The 26,747-nt window shown below is 39.6% G+C and overlaps 1 protein-coding gene and 1 long non-coding RNA gene across 6 annotated transcripts in view; one reads left to right on the top strand and one right to left on the bottom strand.

Moving 5' to 3' along the window:
* The window catches only part of LOC137129495 (uncharacterized), a 74,409-nt gene that overhangs the window by 46,331 nt on the left and 1,331 nt on the right, over positions 1–26,747 (bottom strand). The gene's annotated exons all lie outside the window — the stretch shown is intronic.
* On the top strand, positions 8,398–26,149 carry scn2b (sodium channel, voltage-gated, type II, beta). Of its 3 annotated transcripts, none has more exons than XM_067507865.1 (6): positions 8,398–8,480; positions 18,630–18,790; positions 18,944–19,160; positions 20,027–20,219; positions 21,139–21,197; positions 21,408–26,149. In XM_067507865.1, the coding sequence occupies exons 2-5, from the start codon at positions 18,641–18,643 to the stop codon at positions 21,146–21,148; spliced, it is 570 nt and encodes a 189-aa protein (XP_067363966.1). In that variant the 5' UTR covers positions 8,398–8,480; positions 18,630–18,640; the 3' UTR covers positions 21,149–21,197; positions 21,408–26,149. The 3 variants fall into 3 exon arrangements, 2 of the variants coding, with proteins under 2 accessions (XP_067363966.1, XP_067363965.1); XR_010914674.1 differs by lacking the exon at positions 8,398–8,480 and adding an exon at positions 11,821–12,079 and having other exon boundaries at positions 20,027–20,278; XM_067507864.1 differs by lacking the exon at positions 8,398–8,480 and adding an exon at positions 11,822–12,079.

The following is a 26,747-nucleotide window of genomic DNA, read 5'->3' as shown; positions in this document are numbered from 1 at the left end:
AGGATGCTCCAAGAGGGGACAAATTTACAAATTGTCCACAGTAAATCTGATCCAAGACAATCCACTTCAGTACTTCTTATTGTCTGTTTTTGTGGAAATTATGATGAATTATTAAGTATGATGAAGGATGATAAGGTGTTCAGAGTCTTAAAAAAGACAAGCTAAGTTTACTCTGCTACTTGTTGACTATGTTTGATTGGCATGTTGCACTTCTCAGGATTGCAGAAAACATCAATCTTGTGACTCAGAGAACAGAGAAATATTTTTGATTTGATCCATGTTAGTTTGTGTGTGTGTGTGTATACATTTTTTGGAAATACTTGTGTGGTTGTGATTATTGCTCTGAGTATCCGTAAACGTGTTTTCTCCCGTGTCCACTTTTGAACATCTGAAAACCTTACCTGTATCTCCAAACAACTTATACTTGACTTCATATTGTATGTAATGCAGTTGCCCAGCCAAAGTAAAATTCATCATTATCCAGATGATTAAACCCCCCAGGTTCATGTTAGGGGAGGGAAGTAACAGAAGAACATCAGAAGAGAAAGCTCATTCCAAGAAGTGGAAAATTGTAACAAATGTAACAAATAATTCTTTGATCATCCTTTGGTGACATAACAATTTATTTTCCAAACCTCCTTTCAAGCCATTAGGTAGTAATTCATACTCAAAGGACACTACATTTTATTTATGGCTCTTTAAGGAAAATAGGATCAATTACAGACTCAATGATAGACAGGTCAAAATGGAGAAGTTAGCAGATAGACTGACATCCAAAAAAGACATAATTCATATTGTCAGAGTATAAAATCCATGGTGATGTCAATATTATTGGCTTCAACTATAAAATGCTTTACCAATTGCTGATGTTGCTTTCCTGTGGACCTTTTAACCCCCTGCAGTGGCTGAATGACACGGGTTCCTGGGAAACAAATTGCATCTCTACTTGTCATTATCATATTAACTCTGCATCAGCTGTCAACAGAAGGCCACAGTATATGCATATTTGCTCACATGCACACACACATCATCTCTAATTTTCTTGCGTGATTTCCAAACTACGCTGGAAACGTTAGCCTCTAAAATCCCTTCGCTTTGAATTTTAAAAAATCGAAGGACGATGCAGGCAAATAAAGAGACGAGAAGACGAGCAGTGGTCAAATCCTGCTGCAACATTTATGATGAAAAGAGAGTTTGGTTCATTTGCAGATCTTTATGCATAGGGTGCAGCTGTTTGTGCAAAAGCTCATTTTTTTGTATATTGTGTATAATGCATCCACACAATAAACATACACACATCAGGCAGGCTGTGCAGAACTGGAGCATACACTGCACACATCTTTGTCAGAGCTAGCTTTTGTTTTTTTCCATTTTTTGCGAGGTCCTCATTATCTTAATGCTGGAGTTCTCATTGTGTAATCTGTCTTGCATCCCTTAAAGAGCCATTAGATCACCTTGATGCTTTACAGAACCACAAATTAGGCTTACTGGAATCCCAACACTAATAAGATTAAATCTCCCTTTCCATTTTTAAAAGTGTAGAAAATGTAAAATTGTACAGTTCTTCTGCTAAACTGACAAGGCTGGGAAGTCCTGTTACTTCTCTCCCTGCATGAGAGAGAAGTAATTAAATCCATGTAATTTGGGGCCAGATTTAAAAGGGCGGAGAAAAAACAGGGTGAGCTGCATATTTGATTATAATCCCTATCCTCGGTTTTGCCCAGCATCAGAGAAGAGAAGAGATTTGATTTTTAAGGTCCCATTATTGGACATTACAACACAACAGCTAATCCATTCAAATCATCACTTTAAAACAAAAATACAGAGAAAAAAAACACCAACACAGTCAACACAACTATTCAGAAGTTTACTATCAACTCGTCATTTTCTCCCACTACAGTACAAAGGACATCCCTTACTGCCCATCTGTAACATAAAGCCGACATTTCGGCTATCATTTGGTGGTAGCTATATTCTACCCTAAGTCTGGCCTTGAGCAGCCCTTTTAGAACTGGCACCAGCTGCACACTACCAGTATCCTGAGTCTGGTTTCTGCATGTCAGCCAGATGGCCAGTTTAGCAGAACCAGACAACCAGTTCAGAAGGATGCGTACAGTCCTTATCCTCACACAATATTTTGGCCCAAATATAAACATGCTCAGAGAGAAGACCTCCCCAAAACACTGAAACCACATCTTTAAAAGGTCAAACATTGCTAAGAGTCTAGGACACACGATAAATATGTGTTCTAGTGTCTCCGTCTTGGAACAGAAGACATACTGATCCGTTCAGCTAGGGTCCAGCCGCGCTCTGTGTTTGTGGCTATTGCCCCATGTACAACCCTCCACTGGAGGTCTGCTGTTTGCTTTTCAATAGGCAGCTTGTACAGGCACCGCCAGGTGCCTTTCAGGGAATCATCTTGGCCCAAAAACCCAGTCCGCCTTGACTCTTTCAGTCCTGTCCAGGAGCGCAAGTTCAAGACTTTTATGCAGATCTGATAGATCACCTTCTTTCCTGCATTCTGGATAGTACTCAGTTGAGGGATCTTGAATGACAGAAGCTGGACCTCTCCTTCCTGCCACTCCCCCACAGCTGGCACGATCAGTAGAGAAGGAAAACTGTACTTGCAGTCATCGTTCCACCGGTCAGGCAAAGCACTGTGTTCCACGAACACTCCCAAGGATTGTGGCAGAGCTGCCAAAACTTCCTCCACCGCCTCCCTCAGAGTGTCCACAGAAGGTCTTAACATCTTGAGAAGGTGTCCCACCTTGGTACAGCCAGCCTCCCGGAAACTGGTTCGAAGGCTAGTGGATTGCAGCGTTTGAGTCCTTACAAAGTTGTTAAAAAATAAGGGTTCCTCAAACACCCACATACCCGGGGTGTCACGCTCAATGTTAAAAACCTCCCTGTAGTACAAAGCAGTAAAAGGATGTCAAGCCAGTACAGTCCACTTCCTCAGCCTGCAGGAAGAAAAAGTGTTTATCATACCCAAATCGCCCCACTCTCCTCAGTAGTAGGCGAGAGGTATCGAGCCAGTGTGATCCACAGCCATAAAAGTAGTTTCTGTGCACTATAAAGTCTGAAAGAGGTGATCTTGGTGTGAATGTCAATTAGGTCTTGACCCCCTTCAACCACAGGCAGGTAGAGACCTGCCGCCCGGACCCAGTTTTTGCCAGACCAGAAAAAGTCCACAATGATTCTCTGGATGATTCTCAGTCCTACCCCCTTTTTTTACCATGCATTCAGCACCATTTTACAACAAATGTAACCATTCTAGGAATCCATCACCAATGCCAAATGCCTTAAGTGCAGAAAACAAATAGAAGTGGTCAACCCTATCGAAAGCTTTCTCCTGATCTGAATAAATTATTCCCACATTAACATTTAAAGTGTTACATAAATCAATCAATTCACGCAGGAAAACATTGTCCATAATGGTCCTATCTGGTACACAATATTTTTGGTCTGGGTTAACAAGTATTCCTAGATAGGGTTTGAGCCTGTTAGAAAAGGCTCTAGACAGCACATTAAAGTCTGTGCAAAGTACAGCAACTGGTCTCCAGTTCTTAAGCAGGGCCAGGTCTCCCTTCTTGGGCAGCAGGGAGAGTACTGCTCACTGACAAGATACAGGAAGAGAACCCTTATCTAGACATAAATACCGTGTGCAAGTCTGGACCAATTGTGTTCCAAAACTGCTTAAAAAAGTAACTGGAGAGACTTTTAATCCCAGGTGCCCGTCCTGTTGCCATTTGTTTAACAGCATCTGTTAACTCTTCAAAAGTCAGTTGGCTGTCTAGGGTGGCGCTCTCTTCCTGGGTAAGCTGAGGAAACCCATCCACAAGCTCGTATGTAATGTAATCATCTGCGGAAAAGAGGTCAGAATAAAAATCCACTGCATGACGTAGCATTTCGCTCAGACTGGAAGTCACCCTGCCTTCTGGAAGTTTGAGACAGGTCATTTGCTTCCTTTGGGCTACCGATTTCTCCAGGTTGAAGAAAAAGGAACTTGGGGCATCCATAGGTTCCAGTTGAGACGAGACCTCACGAGGGCCCCCTTTATTCTCTCGTACAGAAAGGTCAGCTCTAGCCTCTTTTCCTGCAACACACAAACTGTGTCTGGATCCGAGCCTCCATGTAGTTCTTTCTCAATGTTTATTATTTCTGCCTCAAGCTACCTGACTGCTGTCTTAATCTTAGTGGTGGAGTGAGATCTGTACTGCTTTCAATGCACACGTGTTTGGACCTTTCTAACCTCCCACCACTGCCTCAGAGAGCTAAAGTTTGATTTCTGAAGCCTCCAGTGTTACCAGAATCTCCTGAAGAGAAAGTGTTGTCTTGTAGTAGCTTATTATTAAAGTGCCAGTATGACTTAACTTTTTTGGCTTGGGAAATGACTGCGCCCACCCTGCTACTGTTGCCTCTCACCCATGTGTATTGTCTAGTTTGTGGATGTTTAACCCTCCATGCATCTAACAGGTCTAGGTGGTTAATGGTGCAAAGGAGACTCTGGGATGATTGAGGATGAGGTTCCTCACTCATCGCGTCCATAGTAAAGCCTTTGGTAAAGTTGTAATCCCCACCAATGATAAGAGCATCGTGCTGGTAGTTGCTCAGTTCATTTTTTAATTAAAAAAAAAAGAAAAACCTTCTCGCTCTGTGACTTGGTTTGGGGCATATAAATTGACAAGACATAGCACAGAGTTTTATATTTCTACTCTAATAATGAGGAGGCAGCCTTTCACCACCTCCGTGGTGGATAGAACAGCTACATTTGCACATTTCTTAAATAAGACAACTACCTCTAAACTTAAATTGCTACCATGACTTAAAAAACATGAACCCTCCCACCATAAACCCCATTCTGCCTCGTCCACTGGAACAGTGTCTGTCTCTTGCAAGAGAACATCTAGTCTCTTCTGTGAAAAAACCTCAGCCATTAAAGCTCTTTTGTGTCTGTCCCTCCCACCGTTAAAATTTTTTTTAAAAAGTGCCTATTTTCAGGTCCTACATTGCAAAGATGGGAAAGAAGAGACAGACAAGTCAAGGTGACCATTAGACAGAAGAGAGAGGTAAAACACCATGTGATGCACGATCATGCTATCTGGAAAACCTCATCTTTTTGATAATTTTATTTAAAGTTGTTATATGTTTCTTAAGTCAAAACCGCTTCCTCTCATCCAGAACCAGTTTCAGGAGTCTTCCTGCAGACCTAATAAACTTGTCGGTGTCACTGAAATAGTCTTTCACTTTGACCGACTTTCTGTAAGTTTTATCAAGAAAACTATTAATTTCAAAGGGAGTAGAGATCTGCATTTTTAGTAGAACATTCACCGAGAGTCGGTGTCATAATCTATGTCTTCTTCACCAGTCATTTGACTATTGGTTCTGGCGGCTTCAAGGACACTTTCTGTAGTACGCAGCTTTAGAGCCACGTCAGTTGCTCCAAGCTGGCTGCCGCCCTGAGCATTTGTTACCACAGATGTCTCCTGTTGTACTACAGACATGCTCTGTGCATCCCGTTCTACATCACCATTATCACCATAATAATTGAGTACACTCCGCTTTGCCACTGTGTTCCTGGTGATCCGTGTAGAAGGGGCTGAGAGGGGGGATACCTGTACAAACAAGTCCCGGATAACCACGCCACTCTCTATTAGGTCATTAACATTAAGCTCCACTTTCAGGAACACGACCACCGCTTTGTTCATTCTTGATGCAACAAGTAGATTAACATGTCCTACCTGTTCACCGACAGCTTGCAGAACCTCTTCCACTGTGATACTACCATCTGGTGGGGCAATCCTAATTCCCTGCCGGAGGGTTGAGAGTGGCGTCTCGGAGGACGACATCGCTTCCAATACCCGGGCAAAACTAAAAGAAACTATAAAAAAAAATAGCAACAAGGCTTACCTAATAATGCAAGAGAAAACCGATGGAAAGAAAATAGAGAAAACCCCAAATAGAGCTAAGAAAAAGTTCAAAAACCTTGCGCTTCTCCGACTCCCCCCACCCTCAGTCACATTCACACGGAAACCCCCAGCATGCAACGGAGAGAAGTGGAGAGAACAGTCACCGATTTGTTACTGAATCACAAAACTAAATGTGAGTCAGACCATCATATCTTAGCAAGGAAAAATAATTGTATTACAAATAAAATAATGAATGGTTTCAAAATTAAAAAGTGAGGGTATTATGACTGATTATATGATGATTATAAAAGGAGCATTTGCCAAAGGTTCACATGGGTCGTGGCAAATTACTCCACAAACTGACATGTCAATTACTTGATTTTTTTTTTTTTGTCAAATCAGACTCCAAACAAATTAGATCTTTATTATTTATTATTTATTTATTTATTTATTTTTGTCCTTGTAGGTTATCCTCTGTGTTCAGGGTCAAACTTCAGATCATTGTCTGCCTTACCAAATGAGCTACCGGAGCATAACATTCTGGAAAGACTCAGGTACTTTAGAGAAACCTCGTTGCACAAGGGCAGACCCCTCTATGCTGAATGTGACCATTGGCAGCATTGCGTGAGAAACTGTACTGTGATGAATCAAGTGCTCAGAAGTACAGTGAAAAAATCATTGTCACTGAATTGCAACTTGAAGCTCTGTTATTTAAGGAGAAGGTCACAATTTAAAACACCACAGTGTTCTTTGAATTTTGAGTCATATTAAAGTTACAGTACGTAAGTATTTCAAAAAGTGAAAAAAACACACCTATATGCAGAGAGGTGCTGTTGTCGCCTCCTGACCCCAACTCATTGACTATCAATTCCCCAAGGCTGAGATATTTAGTTCTAATTGTTCTTGAGGAGGCCCGCCCTTGAGCTCGGGCAGTTTGTGGGAGAGCGTAGCAGAGCAGGGAGAGGGAGGGCTGGGTGGAGCACACCACAGATTGATTTTCAAACCTCTTGCCAACCCTGCTTAGGTTGTACAGTATATTATAACTTTAACGCCTTTTGAAATAAATTTCTGTGAATGCTGCCATATTAAGTGAGTTCAGATCATCCACTTCTCTGTGAAGTTGAAGTACATACAATTGGCTTAAATCCGGCAGTTGGCCCTCTAGCTTCGGGACCGTTCCATCTTAGATTTCTAATGGGGGAGTAGTAGATCAGAAATTTCAGATTTCCAATATGCATTAAAATGCAGCATTAAGCCAAGGTCACAATAGCCACAGCTATAAAAATAAAAATCCAAATAGGAATGACTGGAACTTTAATTCGATTCAATGGATAGCAGCAACAGCTTCAGATGATATAGCCACCAGGGACTCTTCTTAGATTTGCATCTAGAAAATGAAATGCAAGGCAGAGGGAACTGGATTTCAAACCGGGTTTACAGAGATACATACTGTGTAATGTGTGGGGTCCTATGTGAACAAAGATGTAAGAAACTGCATCCCCAACCCCTATCTGTTTAGTAGGACACCACAGGTGTGTGTGCTCATCACTAGGTTATAGTAATTCAGCTGTATTGCATATTCGTATTGTGCTTGTTTGTCTTGGATTTATAGCTGTGAGTTATGTTATGGTCAGGGGTATGAAGTAGCTGTGTCACTGCAGGCTCTGCACGGGCCGAATAAGTGGCATAAACAGTTCCTTCAAGAGCTATGAATACATTTCTGGTGATGTTTAACTTCACCTAAATGGCCTCTACAACCTCACCAACACAGCGGTGACGGTGTCACTCCAAGCTCAGCAGTTAACCGCAGTTTGAACTCAGCAAGAGACAAAGTCAGTAAATCAACAGCACCATTTTCTGTGAAGGAGACTGGCAGCTGTACTTCTCGTCACCTTGACAAATGAATGACACGTCTCCTTGTTATCCCATTGAACATCTCTACTTTCATTATTTCTCTTCGTCTGTCTTATCCCCTTTACCTCAGTTCTCATTTGTCTTTATTTCTGCTTCGCACTGTGTCTCACTTGTACTCTTTAGCTAGCTCTAATGAATTCTTTCTTTTTGTACTTTCTGTAACTTCTTTCTTCCCAACTGTTGTTTCTTTCGCTAACCCCCCGCCCCCCCCAGCCCCTTCCCATTTCGCTTTCTTCATTGCATCTCTGCTCTGTGGTCTTATTCTAACATCCTTTTGATTTTTAAGGATGTGATATAGAATCATGTCTCAGACCATTGGAGGACTTTTAGAAGTCAACAAGACTGTCATAGCCTCCCGGGTTTCTACAGACACACACGAACACACATTCATTCACAAACACACACCAGTGGTTAAGTTCTTAAATTCCCCTCAAAGAGCTTCACTCCCACAAGGCAAGATGCCACAGAGAGAAAAACAAAGAGCTGGAATGTTCTCTCTCGATCCTCCCCTTTCCTTCTCTTTCTCTCCTCCTCTGACTGTAGTCTTCAGTAGTTCTCTGCAGTGCAGTACAAACATACAGAGTGATCAAAGAGGCGGGGGTGTCAGAAGAGAGGGACAAGACGAACGTGTGTGGAAGACGCGATGAGAACAGAGCTGTAAGTCAAACATTTTAGCACATTCGGTGGAGCTTGTGTCCAAGGGAACAAGCCAGTTGACTTCTGAGCTTACCTGGAAGATTATCAGTGTACTATCATGCCCCCTATTGTTTCTCACTACTGGGCTTATGGTTATGGTTAATTCAGTAATAAAACATTCCAAGAAATAATCAGTAGAAGTATGTAATGTCTGCCAAGCTTTTCTACTAAGAATAAAAATAAAAATGAAATTTAAAGATGAAAATCTGCCTGGAATAAAAAATGTTGGTAATAACTAAATTATGTGATATTTATTAATAATCAGTCATATTTCAATGAATTTCAGCGGCATGTTAAGATGTTATGAATAACATTTGTCATTTTTTCTTTTGAATAAAGGATGATGGGTACAAATATTTCAAAGTAATAATCAACCATGCAGTGTATGCTGAAAGTATATGGAAATCATCAAACAAAAATGTTTTTCCTCTTCTCTAATTTGATAACTTTACAGTGAAGTGAAAAGTACATTCATTAGGCAAAACTACCCCAGACCAAATTTAATTCCACCATTAACTAACTTACTCTGTGAAAACACTTTTAAAGAGCAGTTTATCTTTGGCTTGAATTTCTGATACGAGTGCTTATTAAGCTCAAGAAATCATGCAGAGTAAGTTTGCTCTGAAAGAAGTCGAATGAATAAAGTTCAAATTATGTCAGTTTTCAAAACAGATTCACCACTATCTGTTTGCATGAAGAATGGAGTCAGAGCACCCTCTTCTGGATCCAGAGAAAAAACATTTACAACTGTGCTGTAATGCTATTACTGGATGTGTGGCCTCAACATTCGATTGGACTATTGTTGCACTTTTGGATTGGACTGCGGTGAAAAAGTCTCACTACGGGAAACCTTTATTGCTGACCATGATCGACAGGTGTCGGAACACACCGTGCATCGCTGCTTGCTGACTATTTGTGTCTGCGCAGCCACAGAACAGTCGGAGTTCCCCCGCTGACCCCTGACAGTTAGAAATGGAGTTTGTTGTGAAGTCATAGATGAAAATGCTGCTCTCACCCTGTCTATTTTTAAGACTAGGCTTAAAAGTTAGAACTGGCTCAGGTGACTCTGAACAAGCTCTTAGTTATGCTGCTAAAGACTTGTAGAGTGCTGGGGGATCCCCAGAGCAGATGTTATATGAGTGTGAGTTTTTTTAGTAGTCTAGCAATTAATGACAACATCTTATGCTTTTTAAATTGTATCCTGCAACTATAGATAAAATGTTTTGAGATGATAACTTTAATGGACCTCTTTCTTACTGATTGCATATGATTAACTATAAAATTAACAACAGTGAGTACAGTGTGATCTCTTGTACAACATTCCTGCTGCCTAGCAACAAAGGATCACACTTTGGAGTTACATTTCTTCTCTCTGGAGAAAAATAATGGGGTGGGGGGCATTGTATATTTTTTGTATTGTATTGATCTTCTTTACTAATTGTTGGTTGTAGTTTTATTTCAGGTGTGCTTGTTAGCATTTGCAGCACTGTTAAAAATGTGGGGTTTCACATTTAGCACCAGGGCTACTTGCTCATAACTGGACATGCTTGTGGTGCTTGAAGATATTTCATGCCAGAGGTTCCTTCATATCAAAACTGAGAATATCCACTGACAATTTTGCGTCATCAGGTTGATGTTGTGCAGCACTCAAAAGCAAGGCTTTACAGATTTAGTAGTGAAGTTTAAAGCCACGAAGAGCGATACAGCACTGAGAGACATTCAGCACTATTTTCCAGCCAAAGTAAAAAAAAAAAAAAAAAAGAATAAATAAATACAACAAAACAAAATCGAATATATACATACTGTGAAAACATAGAGTGGCATCAACACATTGAAATTACAACATCCCTGAAATTACGAGATCAGTATGCAGTTTACTGTACAGCTGATTGGAAATCATCTCGTGTATGTTGTTATATTTCTATCTTCATGCATATGAAGGCGCTGCATTGTTTACATTAGTGTGTAACGTACATTGCAGACGTGTTTAAGTTGGACTACAGTTATGACTACCTAATCAAAAGTAGCAACTTCGACTTTGAATGCAGACTTTTCATTGTAGCCAGCAGTGTTATTATGCTATCCACAGGCTGGCAACTAGCCTGCCCTCTCCCTTCACCTCTTGTCCTCCTCTAATGGCTTAATGTCTTCGAACCACTCTCCCAAGCCTTATTACTTTCCATCTCTTCCTGTATTAGCATAATGTCATCACTTTTTCCCATATCCTAGCATTTCCAAGTTTTTGAAAGCTGAGATCATTGCTCTGCTCGGATGAATTAAGTCTGTTCTGTTGCCTCTGTACTGCCCTTTGTCTTCCTGTTTACCCCATATTTTCACTAAGCATGCATTGAGTTGTTAGCACCCACCCAGCTTTCTGTAGGAGATGTAAAGATGTGAAATGTGAAGATGAATGGACAGATGACACCTGTAGCCAACAGTTAGAGTTTACCTGTTTTACCTCCCAGTTTGCTCTTTTCCTGCTCCCACCCAGGAAAAATGGATGCTGTAGAGGAAGGGATTAAAAGAGGCAGGGTGCGATGGACCCTACTTAATTTTTTGTTTGACTGCACGGCAGCCTGGTTGTTCGCAACACAGTTTTTTCTGAACTGGAACTTATCTTGTAGGTGTCCACTTCGTTTAAGGTTTGTTGGCTTTGATAACTACAACACGTTGTCGATACAATTTTTTTCATAGTATCAGCAATATTGAGGAAGTTTGTTTACACATACAAGGAAATTGCCTCTGGTCACTGGTAGCTCTCAAAGCTCTCTCCCACTGACCATTTCATTAGGTATAGCTGTACAAACCCAAGCAATGCAACACAGCAGCTCTGCCATAAATTCTACTTTTAAAAAGTAATCATCCTAACTCTTGATGAATAATGTGTAACCTTGCTCAGTAGCAATATTACAGCTTGGCACAAAAGTTTGCTACCTTATTTAAAGAGTATAACATATATATATATATATATATATATATATATATATATATATATATATATATATATATATATATATATATATGTGTGTGTGTGTGTGTGTGTGTGTGTGTGTGTGTGTGTGTGTGTGTGTGTGTGTGTGTGTATTATATGTATATTTTATATGTATATTTAATCATAATTAATTGTTCATTAAAGGGATTTTTATATTTTTACACTCCTTGACCATTTTGTTGCTGGAAAAACATTTGCACCAGCTAATTGTGCATTGTTAAATATAAGGTTTAGGGTTAAGTTTGTGGTAGTTTAAGGTAGTTTAACTGTGTCTTCCATTTTAGTGCCTCCTCCCACAGCGTACGTACCGACAACCATGAGATCAACCGTAATAAGGCTACAGACACTGCCAGCCATGTTCTGCCTCTAAAACAAAAATACAATTTTTACCATTTTTAACGCACATGCCAAGAGCAGACCTCCTGCTCATTTTCTATGACTTTTTTTTCCCTAGAATTAAAAACGTCTTTTTTGTAAACCAGGGAAGAGGAGACCATGTCTTCCCCCGCGCAGGAGAGGAGATGTGTCGGTCGGATGGTGAGCGCGCTGCTGCTGCTGCTGCTGTCGGGTGAGAAACAAAAACAGCCAAAGCGATCGATGCTGCGATACATTGATACGCGAATCAAGAGTCTAATATAAGGATAAGCCCCCGCACACTGTCCCATTTGTAGGCCTTGTTTTCCCTCTTATATGTGTGTGTGTGTGTGTGTGTGTGTGTGTGTGTGACAGAGAGAGAAAGAGAGAGACAGTGACTAATGGCGCTTAATTTCTATGACAGCATATTCCCAGTTTGACAAGACTGCCTTTTAAAACAAAATCGTCCACCATCAGCTAATATTTTTTCCGATCAGTTTTGTTTGTTTTGATATGGTCTCAACTCCCCTACTTCTCCACCCCCCGCGTCTCTATTTAGCCTCTGGTGACAGCTAAATTAGTGCACTGGTGTACCATCACTATTGGCAAGATTATGATGCCCTAAGTAAAAATAAATATTTGTTTTTCTGCAAACAGAATGATGATGTACAGTAGGTCTGTGTGACCTAGGGGCAGAGATAGAACAACAATACAGTGCTAACAACATGCTATTGACATTAATAGGCCCACTATGCAGTAACAGACTCACAAACCAAGATATGTGTTCATCTGTGGTAGCTGGGTGAACTTATGAATGCGTAAAACTGTGGAGCAGGGCTGAACAATCAATCTAAAGACTGGTTCATAATAATTCGAGGATCAAAGAATGAAAACACACCTCGGCACCACGTGACCTACGTCTTCCCAAAACCACAGCGTCAATACACATATCATCTACTAGGCATAGGCTCTCTAGCAGGGAAGACCGAAGATGAAATTTATGGATGTAGTGAGAGAGGACATGAAGTTATTTGGGGTGAGAAAAGAGGATGCAGAGGTCAGGGTTAGATGGAGACACATGATTCCTTGAAAGGGAAGAGATGAAAAGAAAAGGAGAAGACAAAACTGTTTACTAAGAAAAATCAAAAAACGTTCTAATCTGGTGAGACTAACACCACCGGTAACTCAGCTTAATGAAGAAACAAAAACTATGGTATGAATTTTAAATGTAAGCTTGCTAAACATTAATATGTGCTGTGCCACTCTTTTGGGGACAGTGTGTAGATTTGGGGTCTTGCTTTTCTGCAATGGGCTTTGATATCCAAGCAGAGATGGTTTATATCCTGAGCAAGAAACATCATATTTGGGCGTCATATTGGAGACATGGTTCACTGGTTAAATCATAGTGGATGTTTCCTTTCACCATACAAAATCTGAGATAAATCTGTTAAGCACGTTAAGAAATTTCACTTCCTAACCATAATGGAGGACACTGAAGGACATTTTTTCTTTGAGTGAGACAGTGAAGGGAATGTCAGGCCAGTCCGAAAATATAAGAGCCAAACAATAGTATTAAATGTTGTCTCCAGATTTTTCTTTTTGTTTTCTTGCCTTAGAAATGTTGCAGCTCAGCGGTTTGGAAATGAAACAGGAGAAACGATGCCAATGTATTTTTAAATGGTACCAGCACCCTCTGCTTATTTACCTGTGCCAACTGAAAATAGATACCCAGAAGTTTACTGTTGCTGGGAGGCTTGTTGCATGGCAATGCTCCCAAGCTACAGTTTGTCCCTTCTTTCTCTTTTCACCAGGAAAAGCACACTTTGGTTCCCCCAAGTGAGGGGGGCTAAAGGGCAAAATCAAAGATTGCAGCATTTGTTTTTCCTTCTTTCCTTTACAGAAGTTGCTGAATTGTCCAAATTTCAAAATATTACATAAAACACAGCTGATGTAAGTCTACCACTTGAAAATGCACCTCAGATCAAATCAGATGGCAAACTCATTATATTCTCATTTATCTGAACTTATCACCCAACTGAAACTTATTCGAAGAGAGGAACATATTTGTGTTTGTCTACACTTCAGACATATTAAGATGACTAGAAAATAACAATTAAAAAATTACTAAGTAATAGTCTTCCTTTCTGATATTAATTTCAGATGATAAACACTAGTCTTACTATTACTGCTTTTTGTTGGTTGCGACCTTTCTTTTAAACACTAACTGTAGTCTAGTATACATATCTAGTAGTACAAGTCTAATATTCAAGGAACTTACACTTTTTCTACTGCTATTTCTGTATGATCAATAATATACTAATATTTAGTCTCCAAATAGGTGCCTTAAATTTTTTCATGTCCCCGGCCATCTGCAGCCTTTCTGTGTGGAGTTTCCATGTCCCTCCCGTGCTCGGCTTTCCTCCCACAGTCCAAAGACATGCACGTTAGGTTATTGGTGATTCTAAGTTGCCTGTAGCTGTAAATGTGAGTGTGAATGCTTGTTTGTCTGTGCATGTCTCTCTGTGTTGTCCCTGAGATAGACTGGAGACCTGTCCAGGGTTTACCCCACGTCCTGCCCAATGACAGCTGGGATAGGCTCTGACCCTGAACAAGATAAGTGTTTACAGATGAGGAATGGACTAGTGCACTAGTACAATTACAACACACAAGAGGGCTGCAGCACATTGATTCTAAATGCACTGGCTTGAACTTCAAGCAGGCCATAGTAGACATTTCTGTATATATGAAGACGTGCTAATAGTGCGGTCAGTGTTGGGAAGGTAACTTTTAAATTGCAATATGTTACACATTAGTTACCCTGTTAAAAATGTAAAAAGCAGTGTAAGTCGTTTAAAAACGTAATCAAAGCAATGTTTTCTTCGTAATGCTTTATTCACTTTGGGAATATATCTGAAAGTCCTAAAACATCCATTTAAACCAGTCCTGAACACAGTTTACTGTCAGACCAACTGTAAATGTGTCCCCAGTTTTGAAATTGAGCATTTCAATGTCTACCACTATTTTTACTGCTGGTAGAAAAACAACTTCACATTGTGCAGTAAAGTTAGACCTTTTCTGATTTCATGAGAAAAGTATTGTTCTTATTCATCATCATGGCTACACATGCTCTTGCGTGACGGGGTGGCAGACTTAGGTTGCTTGGATTTGATTTGAGAGGCGTTGAAAAGTCAAATAAGAGAACCAATCAAAAACAATGCTCAGTATCCGTCAGCTGCTGTTTCAGCTGGAACTGATACTTAATTGATCTGTTTTCGATTGATACCGATACTACCATTAGGTTAACTCGGCTGATAATGTTTAAAACCAAAACCATCTGGAGGACTCTGTTCAATGTTCTTTTATGCCATCTGTAGAGATGTCCATCTGTCCTTCTGTCCATCTGCTGTTGCCCAATCAACCCTTTGAAGTAACCTTTGAAAGGTTAAAATGCACTTTATCTTAAAGTAGCTAGACTTTGAGACTCTATTAGCAGAAACATCAATAATGCATAGGAGTACAGACATAAATGCAGAGGAAGACCAAGAACAGAAAGTACCTTTTAGCTCTCAGTCCAGTCAATATTTTCTTTGTTGTCTGGTATTTAGAAGAGATTAAAATCTCTTGTGGATTTATTACACCTACAAGATTGCAGTGAAATAACATCAGTGTACAGGTTGAACATATCACACAGATGGATCCCTACAGTCTAATAAGAGAATTGATTTATTTTATTTTTTTACTCCACATGTTTCCTGCAACTCATTCAACAATGCCTGCCACATTTCGTGTTTTTGTAGTGACCTTTGTCGGTATCTGGTTGCCCTCACTTCTCGCCCCTGAGGGTAGAGTGCTGCAATGTGCAGAACCTAGTGTTACTTTATCCACAGCAGAGGGTGCTAGAGTTAAGCATAGCAATACCGAGCACAAATACATCATATTAAACTGTGAAACTTACTTTAAAGGCAGCATGCTGCAACTAATGAGGGAAGTTTAAAAGCATTAATGTACATTTACACTCCAAACTAAAGCCATAGTCACCCTTTAACTATATTAATAATCTTGTCTAACAAGTCAACCACCAAGTCTCTTTAACAGTCTGTTTTTGTTTTTTTTTTGCTCATTGCAGGGTAGACAAACTCTGTCCCACTGAATGAAAAGCAGAAAATGAATGACTTTTCCACACAAAAAACAAAAAAACAAATGCAAATACAGAGGTTAAACCATATCAGGTGTGGCCTAATTCCTTGATCCATCTTCATTAAAGCTACAATATGCAACTTAAGCTGACTGAAAATCAATCTGTGCTCTACTGTGCTCCTCTACACTCTGCCATGTCTCTACTCAGCTCTTCAGGCAGTTGTTGTCGCTCCAAAATGTACTAATCAGGCAAAAATAATTTACATTCTCGGATTGGTTAGAAAGGCAAGCTCAAAAATGTACAGTGTGTTAGTGGTGACAGTAAGACTCAGAGCACGAGGGATATGAAGAAGACTGGATATCTTGTTTCTCTGCAATTTGTCCATAAATCACAATTATGATTATGCATCATTGTAATTAATGTTAGAAAATTAGAATTTTGCAACTGCTCCGACTAAAATAACACAACTTATCAAGATTTGAATCAGATTAGATTAGCTTATTTGAACCCTACCACTAGCCAGTACTTTCCTTCCTTTCCCTATCATTGCAGCAGGCAGCAAGCTTTACATCTTTAGGTTTGATCAATTCAAACCTTTCCCAATGAGATGAGAAAGTTTGTTAAATCTTGACTAGCAAAAACTAGCAATATTTTTATCAATGTCACCACTGTGAAAAGCAATATGTGCATAAATAAAGCCTCCTGAAAAGATACTAGTCACATACATTTGGATAAGAGGAATGGGGAGGGCACTGGGCTTGTGATGTAACATACCTACCTACGTTTTACCTTTTTCTGCATTGACCTTGTGAGAGAACAGTGGAGGAGAACAGAAGGGAGAGAAAAGCATGGAGTGCAGAAAAGTGAAAATGGGGAGAAACACTGTCATTCTTAGGCAAACTGTGTGGTCAGACAGAACGGGCACCAGGAAAGATGTGTGAGAGGGGGCAGAGGGGGGCCAGGGAGGTGGACATGGAAGAGGACAGAAGGAGGGGCAGAGAGAGTGAGGAGTCACATGAGGCTGGTTTACTGCAGTATTTCATCTGTTAGCAAATCTGTCTCTCTCCATCTCTGCATCTGCCTTTTTCTCACCATTTACAGGACTGCTGAGTCAGCAGGACCCGGTATCGAACTGTTTCTCACACTGTACTGTATATCTATCTGGGCATACATGCAATGTTTAGGTGTGTGTATGTGTGTGTATGTGAATGTGTGGCTGGGACAGTGGCGTCCTAAATGTGTCACTGAAAGCTGTGTGTACAGATAGGTCAGTATGCAAGAATGCTTAGCTCACTGCTGACAGTACATACCTTATAGGAGGTGTGTTAGTGTGTGTGTGTGTGTGTGGTGCAGAGAAGCAAGCCTGTGGAGTGGTGCAGCAGCAGTGGGAAGAAAGCCAGAAACACCCGACTGCAGAGGAGGGATTGGTGCAGAGTCCCATCACACACACACATACACAGACACTCACATACACTGAGAGAGAGGCACAGATTCTGTCTGGGGAGTATAAGACCATGCTGAGAAATATTGGTAGAGGGGAGGAGGAAACTTGAGGAAACTAAATGAAACTTTGATGTAATTTTAGGGGGGGTGTTGCGGGTGGTAATGCTGGGGTATGGGGTGCCGGAGCCGTTGTTACGAGCCATCTGGTCCTTTTACAACCTTAGTGCGAGTTGTGTTTATCTTCTTGGTAAAAAGTCAAACACGTTCTCAGTTGGTGTTGGCCTCAGGGTTGCCCTTTGTCACAGATCCTTTTTGTGATTTTCGTGGACAGGATTTCTAGCAGCAGCCGGGGAAGGGGGAGAGTGTTCAGTTTGGGGACCTCAGTAATCTTCTCTCTGCTTTTTGCAGATGATGTGGTTCTGTTGGCTTCCTCAGGCCATGACCTTCAACGTGCATTGAGATACTTTGCAGCTGAGTTTGAGGTGCCTGGGATCAGCACCTATAAGTCGGAGGCTATGTTTTTTTCCCAAAAAACGATGGATTGCTCCCTTCAGGTTGGGTTATTCACTCCCCCAAGCAAAGGAGTTTAAGTATCTTGGGGTCTTGTTTACGCATGAGGGTAAAATGGATCGTGAGATTGACAGGCGGATTGTGGTTTGGTTCTGGTATCTGGAGTAGAGTCTCTGCTCCTTCGTGTTGAAAGAAGTCAGTTGAGGTAGTTCGGGCTTTTAATAAGAATGCCTCCTGGGTGACTCCCGCTTTCTGGAAAGCCTTGCTAAACCTGCTGCCACCGCAGCCCGAGTCAGGATAAGTAGAAGATAACGAATGAATAAATAAAAATCGCACACACTGTCATTTTGAAATGCAGTACATTTCAGATGTAGCGGAGAACACAACTCATCGAGTTACATAACCCCACTACGTTTTTGCAGAGGAATTATAGTTTTTGACTTCTTTTTGTTTTGTTTTTTGGTTTTGCAGTAAGTTTGATTATCCTATCTTAACCATATCTTGCCTAACCTGTACCTTTAATACAGGTTTGAGAATACATACAGATAATACAAACTGTATGTAATACCAAACCTAAAAACTGAGCTAAAACGTTAAATTTGTTTTAATCCTTAAAGCTCAAACTTTTTTGGGGGGACTATGATAATTACCACTATTGTTTTTTTGTTTATAGGTTGCTCATGCATGGATGTAATTGTGCCCAATAGCATTAATGCAGTGAATGGATCAACTGTCAAAATCCCGTGCACATTTACATCCTGCTATAAGATGGATGTTACCAAGTTTTCCATGAACTGGACATACAAAGAAACAAGCAACGATACAGAGGAGACGGTAAAATGCCTAGTTTTTGTATATGCTTAACAGCCCTAATGCTTTGGATACCGTATTTTTATACTGTATATATATATATATACTGTATTTTTAATTTTTTTTATATTGAGTTTTAAATGCTCTCTCTCTCTCTATATCACTCTCTGCCCACAGTTTATGTCATTCAACAAGAAAAGAGGAATGGTGCCTGCGCGTTTCACCCGGTTCGGAGACAGGGTCACATTTGCTGGGAACTTAGATAAGAATGACGTGTCAATCATCCTATCAGATGTTCAGTTGGATGATGTGGGAATTTACAACTGCAATGTGATAAACCCTCCAGACCGCATCCATGGATATGGTGCTATACAACTCAATGTTGTCACAGAACGTAAGATACTTAGTCTAACTTCTGACAATACAGCGTAGTAATTTTCTGTGGATCCTCACCCTTACCTAAATACAGTGCAGTGACACATTTTGTGATTTTTTTTTTTAAGAGAGCATGGTGCTGTGAAAATCATAATACTGGCTATTTCCATGACTCTAAATCAGGCATCAGGCAGCCATTTTCTTTTTAAGTTTCATTGATCTATCAAATATGGCTAAACACTGTGATTTATGTTGGTACAGTTAATAGTCTATGTAGAGAAAAGCCAGAGTATTTGACTCTAACTTATCAAAATATATGTCAATTTGATAAACAGCAACCACAGAACCCAGAATAGTATCTTAATATCAGTGACTCCAAAATTGTTGCACAAATTCAACCAATCCCTGTGAAATCTGCACAACCTCATAATTTTGTCCAACCACTGCATAATTTCCGCAAATTTGAAAACACTCTGGACTGTACCTGAACACCCCACTTGTTAGGTGTAGGAGCAGGACTAACTGTGTTCCTATTTGTGAAATCCAGGAGGGACTGTATTACAGACTATTCTTCTAAATAGTTTTGTTTTGTTGTAGATTGTCAGTAATCATGTATACCATATTGTGTGTATGTTTCCTTAAGCACGAAGCCCTACAGGTGATGATTCAGCTCTTTACTTATTAATGACCAGCAAGATGTTGAACTTAGTCTCTCAGCATCTCTCTCACACTCATGCACACACAGACACTCGTATTTGACATCGGCTAACTCAGCAGCACCTTCTATCTTTCCACTCAGTTTAATCAGCTCAGTAGAGCTTTTAGGCTGCATTGCACTTGTCTCCATCCTTGTCTACAACATATTTAACCCTCTCCTCTCCTCAGTTCCCCCAATCAGGGATTCCACCATTGCAGTTGTGATTGGGGCATCAGTGGGAGGAGCATTAGCTCTGCTGATCCTCTCAATGGTGGTAGTGAAATGTCTTCGTCGACACCGGACACAGGAACTGATTTCAGAGGAGAAGATGGAGGAGGAAGGGAAACTGGAGGCTGAAGGTGTGGCTGAAGAGGAAACCAAGTAAGATATCTCACCACAACATGATCAGAAACCAGCAGCAGAGCCAAGATCAAAAAGTGGTGCGTCACTCTTGTCTATGCTGATTCTTACCAGCTCGCCTATCAGTATGCCGGTGCTGTTGTAAAATGCCATTTACAGTATATATGTCTTTCCAATTCTGGCAGCTGTCACAAGCATATACTGCCAAATTCTACTGATGATTGAAAATGCCAACAGTGTATGCCAGTTAGAAACAAAGTAATATTAAAAGACTCCAGCTTTTTTATATATGCTTCATTGATCCCCACTTGGAAAGCTGCTGCATTCAAGCCTACTTCTTTGAGCTTCAGTGTCTTGTCCAACCACTCTTTGACATGTCTCACCATGAATCGGACCACCGACCCTGCAGTTCCTGGATGACAGCTCTGCCAACTGAGCCATAGCCCCAGGCCCCCATTTGTAGGTTAAATACATGCCACTCAAACAAGGCATCACTGAGCTCACAGATATCACCTCTTGCAGTAAATAATTAAAAGAAAGAAAGTTGAAATAATTTCGGCAAATATTATTGAAATTACTGTAACATGATGACTGTAAACCTTGTAAACATTTTTGAATGGCTTTATTATTGTAAATAAGTTTACTGGGCCACTAAGCCAGCTGAGTTCTATAGAGCTTGCTAGCTTTGCTGCCATAAAAGTAAGAGTAAGTGTGGCTGAAGTGTCTTTTTTTCTCCAGTGTGTTCTGACAAAAACACTGGCATATGACAGTATAAAATGACACTCTACTGTAAGTACTGGATAAGCAAGTGGACCAGCAACAGCATACTGTACAAGCAGCCATGAGCATAGGAAACAACATATGCCACAAATATAAGAGGTCTACACCAGCAGGAGTAGGAGACAACATTTTTAATGCACCTCTTCTCTTAAATTTATAGACAACCATAGCAGGGTCAACGAATTAAACCAGCAGCATGTCGAGTTCTCACCACCTCAGGTAAATATGTGCTTATTTTATGTCAGTAAATCCAGGCGATTGTTGTCGCATGTAGTTAACACATTGGTCGGTATAGTGTTTAACTTGACGTAAAGTATGAAGAAAAATATGACTATTACAATGTGGCTCGTAGTATGCATTTAGTCACAGTAATTACTAGCTTAGGTCATACTACTGTTCATAATTTTAGCTTTCTGTCTTCTCTTTCAGATGTCAGAGTTCCCTCCTCTTGAAGGTCTATAGTAACCACTGCTTGGCCCATTGTTCACTGATAAACTTCCATCCCTTCTGCATGTGTGTCTGTATGTGTGTGTATGCCAGTGATCTCAAGTGTGTGTGTGTGTGTGTATGTGTGTGTGCGTGTGTGTGTTTTGAATATCTCTATGTATGCATGTGTATTTCTACATGTCTGGGTGAGATTTTTCCTTGAAACAAGCCAGGGAACACTTTACTCCATTTTCACCACTGAACACACTTTACTTTAATCATAGTTACATGGTAATGGGCCCTATTTTCCTGAAGCAAGGCACAGTCCAAACACAAATCTAAATTTCCTCAGTTGAAGGGATTATGGGCATGTTCAGCAATCTTTTTTTTACTTTTGTTACCATCAGAGTTGTTGTATACAGGACAACAACAGGCACATCATATATAGAATATATACGATATCAGAATATATACAGTATGCTGTTTGGAACAAAAACAGGACATTATCCTTTGTCAGATTCTGAAGAATCCTGTGGCTGTGTCAGGAGATATAAATAAGTAATTTATGCGGTTGTGCCAAAATACTGCACAGCCACTCTGTCAAATCAGAGACTGTAGATGAAACACACGTCAGTTCTGTTGCTCTGGGATTAAACAACTAAACAGAACAGGTCCAAGGTTCTACAAGTCGCTGAGAGCAGCTCAGTGTTCACAGAGAACAGCAGTACTGACATTTCTGCAGGATCACAGGATTACAACCAAAACTGTGATATAATTGATGACTTTCTTAGTGTAATTAAAACATGTGTTTTGATGCACATAGTAATTTGCAGTTCATAAAAAAAATAGAGTAACTCAAAAGAGTTTTCACATGAGATAACCGAAAGGTGTTTTCTTACTTTTGGGAGATTTCCGTGTGTGTGCATGCCTCTACCAAGTAATGCCACAAGAATTTCACTACATTTAGATTTCCATAGTGAGGGAGTCAAGTAGGTTTCTTAACAATATTTTGGTTCTAAACATCATCACCTTATCAGAAAATCTGGTCTAAACTAAATCTCTTCTGCCACACTTGTCCAAAGCTGTGTTTGGACTAATGCCAGCGATGTGCCTACAGGAGAATAGAACCCAGGATTAACAGCAATAGAAAAGACAACCATCATAGTTGTTCTATTATCAACTTATAGCAGGTGAGGACTGGGTGGTATGACCTAAAACTGATACCACAATATATTTTGAATATGGAATGGTACCTGTATCACAGTACAAATTATCTAACTTTTGCCCTTACATCTTTTTGAAATGGCACTAAAACTGATGCATTATGGATTGCATTAAATCTGATTAAATTTACATCAGGACTTTGAGAGAAATCCTTTTATAGCATGAAGTTCATTATCAGTTTACTATTAATGCACATAATTGTTGTGGAGACAGAGCTTCATACTTAACAATAGTTAAAAGCCTATCACATTGCAGAGCAGCCATTTGCTCCACTGTCAAACCAAATGCAGTCCAACTTTGGTGACATGTTTAACTTACTGTGAACTCATTGTCTTAAACCCAGTCTCTCAACTGCATTTATACACATCATGTTTTAGCACAGATTCAGAGTTAGTGCACGTGTAATGTCTTTTTCACAGCTGGCTTAGCCCAAATGCTGTTTACATGTCCTAATGTTGTCTACTAGTATCTGAGCTGGAAAGCATTGTCAAACATTCCTTACACCGGAGGAGGTTATTCTCATCTGCATATTGAAAACACTAATTTATATCTTTAAAGTACTATAAACAAATGGGTGTAAAAGGAAAATATCACTACTATTTTATAAACCAAAAAAAAAACAACTAATGGAATATAGTTACAATGTATTTAAACTAACAAATGTGGTTATCCAGCAGTTCTTAAAGCAAGCAAGAATTTTGGTTCCGTACCATGGAGCTGATTTTGAACAGAGGGAATAACAAGTTGACTTTACTAACTATGAAGGTTGTTGCTGTCTCTCTATGGACTAGTGCTTTCTCAATTTATTTTTGATAATTTTTTATTTGCCATTGCGTGTCCCGACAGCATCCAGCAACCTGAGATTTGTCTTTCACTGTTCAGCAACAGCTCCCATGTTTAATATGGGTCAGATATTCTGTTAATGGGTCAAGTCGGATTGATTTCAAAATTATTGTGGGTACCAGGTTGATTCGTGTTGAGCTTTACTGTTCAGCACAGGTAGTTTTTTTTAATATCTTCACTAACCACAGCTAAAAGTGTTTTTAAACATGATAGGAAGGACCAAAGTGAAAAGTAACTTAATCATTTTTGCCTTTAATAAAACTCGTTAAATATTATTGTGAGAAAAGCATTTTACAGTTGAACCTGGAATGAGTTAAACTTTTCCGCTTACTGATATTTAGAAAAACGCAAACCCAGTAATACCAAGAATATTGCTCTACATAAGGATTTGTGATAGTGTGGGTTCTATTGAAAGTGCTGTTTTGGTCTAAAATGTAAACAATTCTGCTTGGTCTCAGGAAAATTACAGAACAGGCTAAAAAAATAGATGTGTGCTAAAATGTGTGGAAAATGGCTATTAATAAAACAGCTTTTGGAACTAACATGTCCTGTGTGTGTAAGCTGATGCAATAGGCTGGCAAAAACTCTCTAATGCTAAAACACAAAAAGTTGTGCCGATAGCATGTCAAGTATATACTGCCAACAATCTAACAATATAATTCTGTTGCACACAATACGTTACAGTCCCACATTTCATCCATCAGTGGTATCGCTAAATGACTGTGGCTTATACGTATCTGAAGTTTGTAAGCACGTGATTCTTTTGTGTGTGTTTCTCTGTCTCTGTGTGTAAAACAGATGTGGTATGCACATGTTTTTACATGACATTAATGGACAACTGGACATTTAAAATGTATTCTATATTAATATAAATGGCATATGCAAATATTTATATTTCTACTGTATTTCATTATCGGTTACACCATCCATCCCTATGATGGACTTTTGTCCATCCTGCTTGAAATTGTATGAAGAAATGACATGTTAGAGTGCCTGAATAGGGAGGCAGAGATTTCACGTCACTCTTGTAGGATTAAATTGAGTCTTAGAATAGTGTTAGACTAGAGAAACGTACAATAATTGTTGCTTCAATACATTGTACAATCATGTGACTAAACTATAAAGGAAAACCTGTGACAGTGTTGAGCTTTCCTCTCAGAATGTTCCCCCATAAACCAAAAGGTGAACCCAGGGGGAGGAGTGCGTGGTTGGACACAAAGTGTAGTCATCTATAGCTGACAAGACTAGTCAAACAATATGACAGTTTAAAGTGGCTATTAAATTACAAGAACCCTACTTGTGGCAACTTTTATTTATTTTCAGGAAATGTTGCTTAATCAGAAATCTACACTCAGACTTACGAGCTAGGTCTGACTAAAGATTGTAATTTAGAAAATAATACCGAATAATCCAAAATAAAAATAAGTTAATGACTGCCATAGAATAACTACCTACAAATGTTTGGTTTTAGTAAATAAATTCAAAGTTTGTTACTAATTACGCTAATTAATCATGAACAATCCACACGTGCCATAAATTTATCGGGGGAAAAATGTTTTTCACACAACCACAGTGTGAATAAGAGAGTTTGATAGGATCCATCTGCCTTCTTTTATCAATAATCAACGTAGCCTGAAATATGTCAATATATCTTAGCAAGATGGTACATATTGTGTTAGTGTGGCTGTTGGAAAAGAAACATGACATTGTTAAATGGGATGTTAGTGTACTTATTTAGTTTGAGAACCTTGAATGTGAAATTATGTGCCGTTTATTCAATTTAAAGATACTTGTTACAGCATGCGAGCTGTGAATGTCCTATGATGTTTTAATTATATTGTGAAAACAGGCCTTCTTTGTTTCAAATGATAAGGTCTCTGATTCATGTAGTGTCTCATGCCGGTTACTTGTGTTCCACTTACTGAAATGTGGTTAGTGCTTCCAAATTGGATGGCTGGGTTCTGGGTTCTGACACTGTACCACTCTGTTTAGACCTACTACTCAATTTCTTTTTTTAGATGGTTTCTATTAGTTGCATTTTTATAATTTAAGTTTCCAACATGATTGATAATGTATTGTGTGATTTCCTAAAATATATATTAAAAAATGCATGTTTCGCTTAAAAACAATATTCATAATTATGTCTTGCTCTGTGATGATCAGTAATGCTAAAGTAAAAAGATACTGATAAATGACCACTTCATTGTTCCTGCTGTTAAGTGGTGATTTAGCAGATATTTAAACTGCCTATAACAGCAAATGTTTAGCATATCATTTATTGGGTGGGAAAGCCCTAATGCTGTCACATTTCCTGGGACAATGCTGTATGTAATCACGCATGTAAAGTGTGTGTGGGTTTGTGCGCTTGATCCATTAGGTGATGACAGGTTAACATTTGGGGCAAATTTAGTGCAGCTTTTACCAAGAAGGGTTTGTAGGCATGTTGTATATAATATATTTCTCAATCATGCACAAACAAATAAAAACGTGAATATCACATACTAGACAGATACACAGTGTCATTGTGCACCACTGTTTCCTATGAATTTGCCCTGAATAGTTGCTCTTGCATCACTATAAATTAGTCAATGCCAAATTAATGCTTTCACTGTGCTGCCTCTCAATAAGCAGCTGTCATTACATTAGTATTTTAAATAAAGATGGTTAGGAAAATATTAGTTTGTGTACTTTGTCTTTGTACTTTTGTATGTTATAAACCCATCTGATGGCTAGACCTGATGATACTGCTCAAAGTTGCCTGGAGCTGGAGCCTCTTCCAGCTTAGACTGGTTGAGAATAAGCAGAACTACTGCAGGCCACCAAGTATTAACTACTGAAAGAGAACCAATTAAAGTCCAGAGAAGACCATTAGAGCCCAGCAGGTAGATGAAAATACTTCTTGACATGAGGTGGCAATGCTAACTACGTCACTGTGCTTAACCTAATACTCAGTATCTACGTTGCTTGAAGCATTTGCTACTTTTTTTAAATAAGACAGCTCAGGTATGTATGTCTGTGAGCAATAACCATATCCAGGTCTATTAAGACTCATTAGGGAGAGTGACCTGGAGCTGCTTTTTTAGCTTTTGTAAGCAAAATTAATTATGGATTCCTTACACCGGACAACTATAGCTCAGACCAAAAACAGCCCTGCCCGACAACAATGCAACAACTGAGCTGGCAGTGGCTTATTTTCTTAATACCGATCAGGCAAGAAAATACAACCCAGAAAGGCCAGTTTCAGCAGTGCAAGGCAATGTTTAAACAGCAATTTAT

This window comes from Channa argus, chromosome 6, assembly GCF_033026475.1.
Source record: "Channa argus isolate prfri chromosome 6, Channa argus male v1.0, whole genome shotgun sequence".
Classification (NCBI taxonomy): domain Eukaryota; kingdom Metazoa; phylum Chordata; class Actinopteri; order Anabantiformes; family Channidae; genus Channa; species Channa argus.
This window is presented reverse-complemented; position numbering and strand designations above follow the sequence as displayed.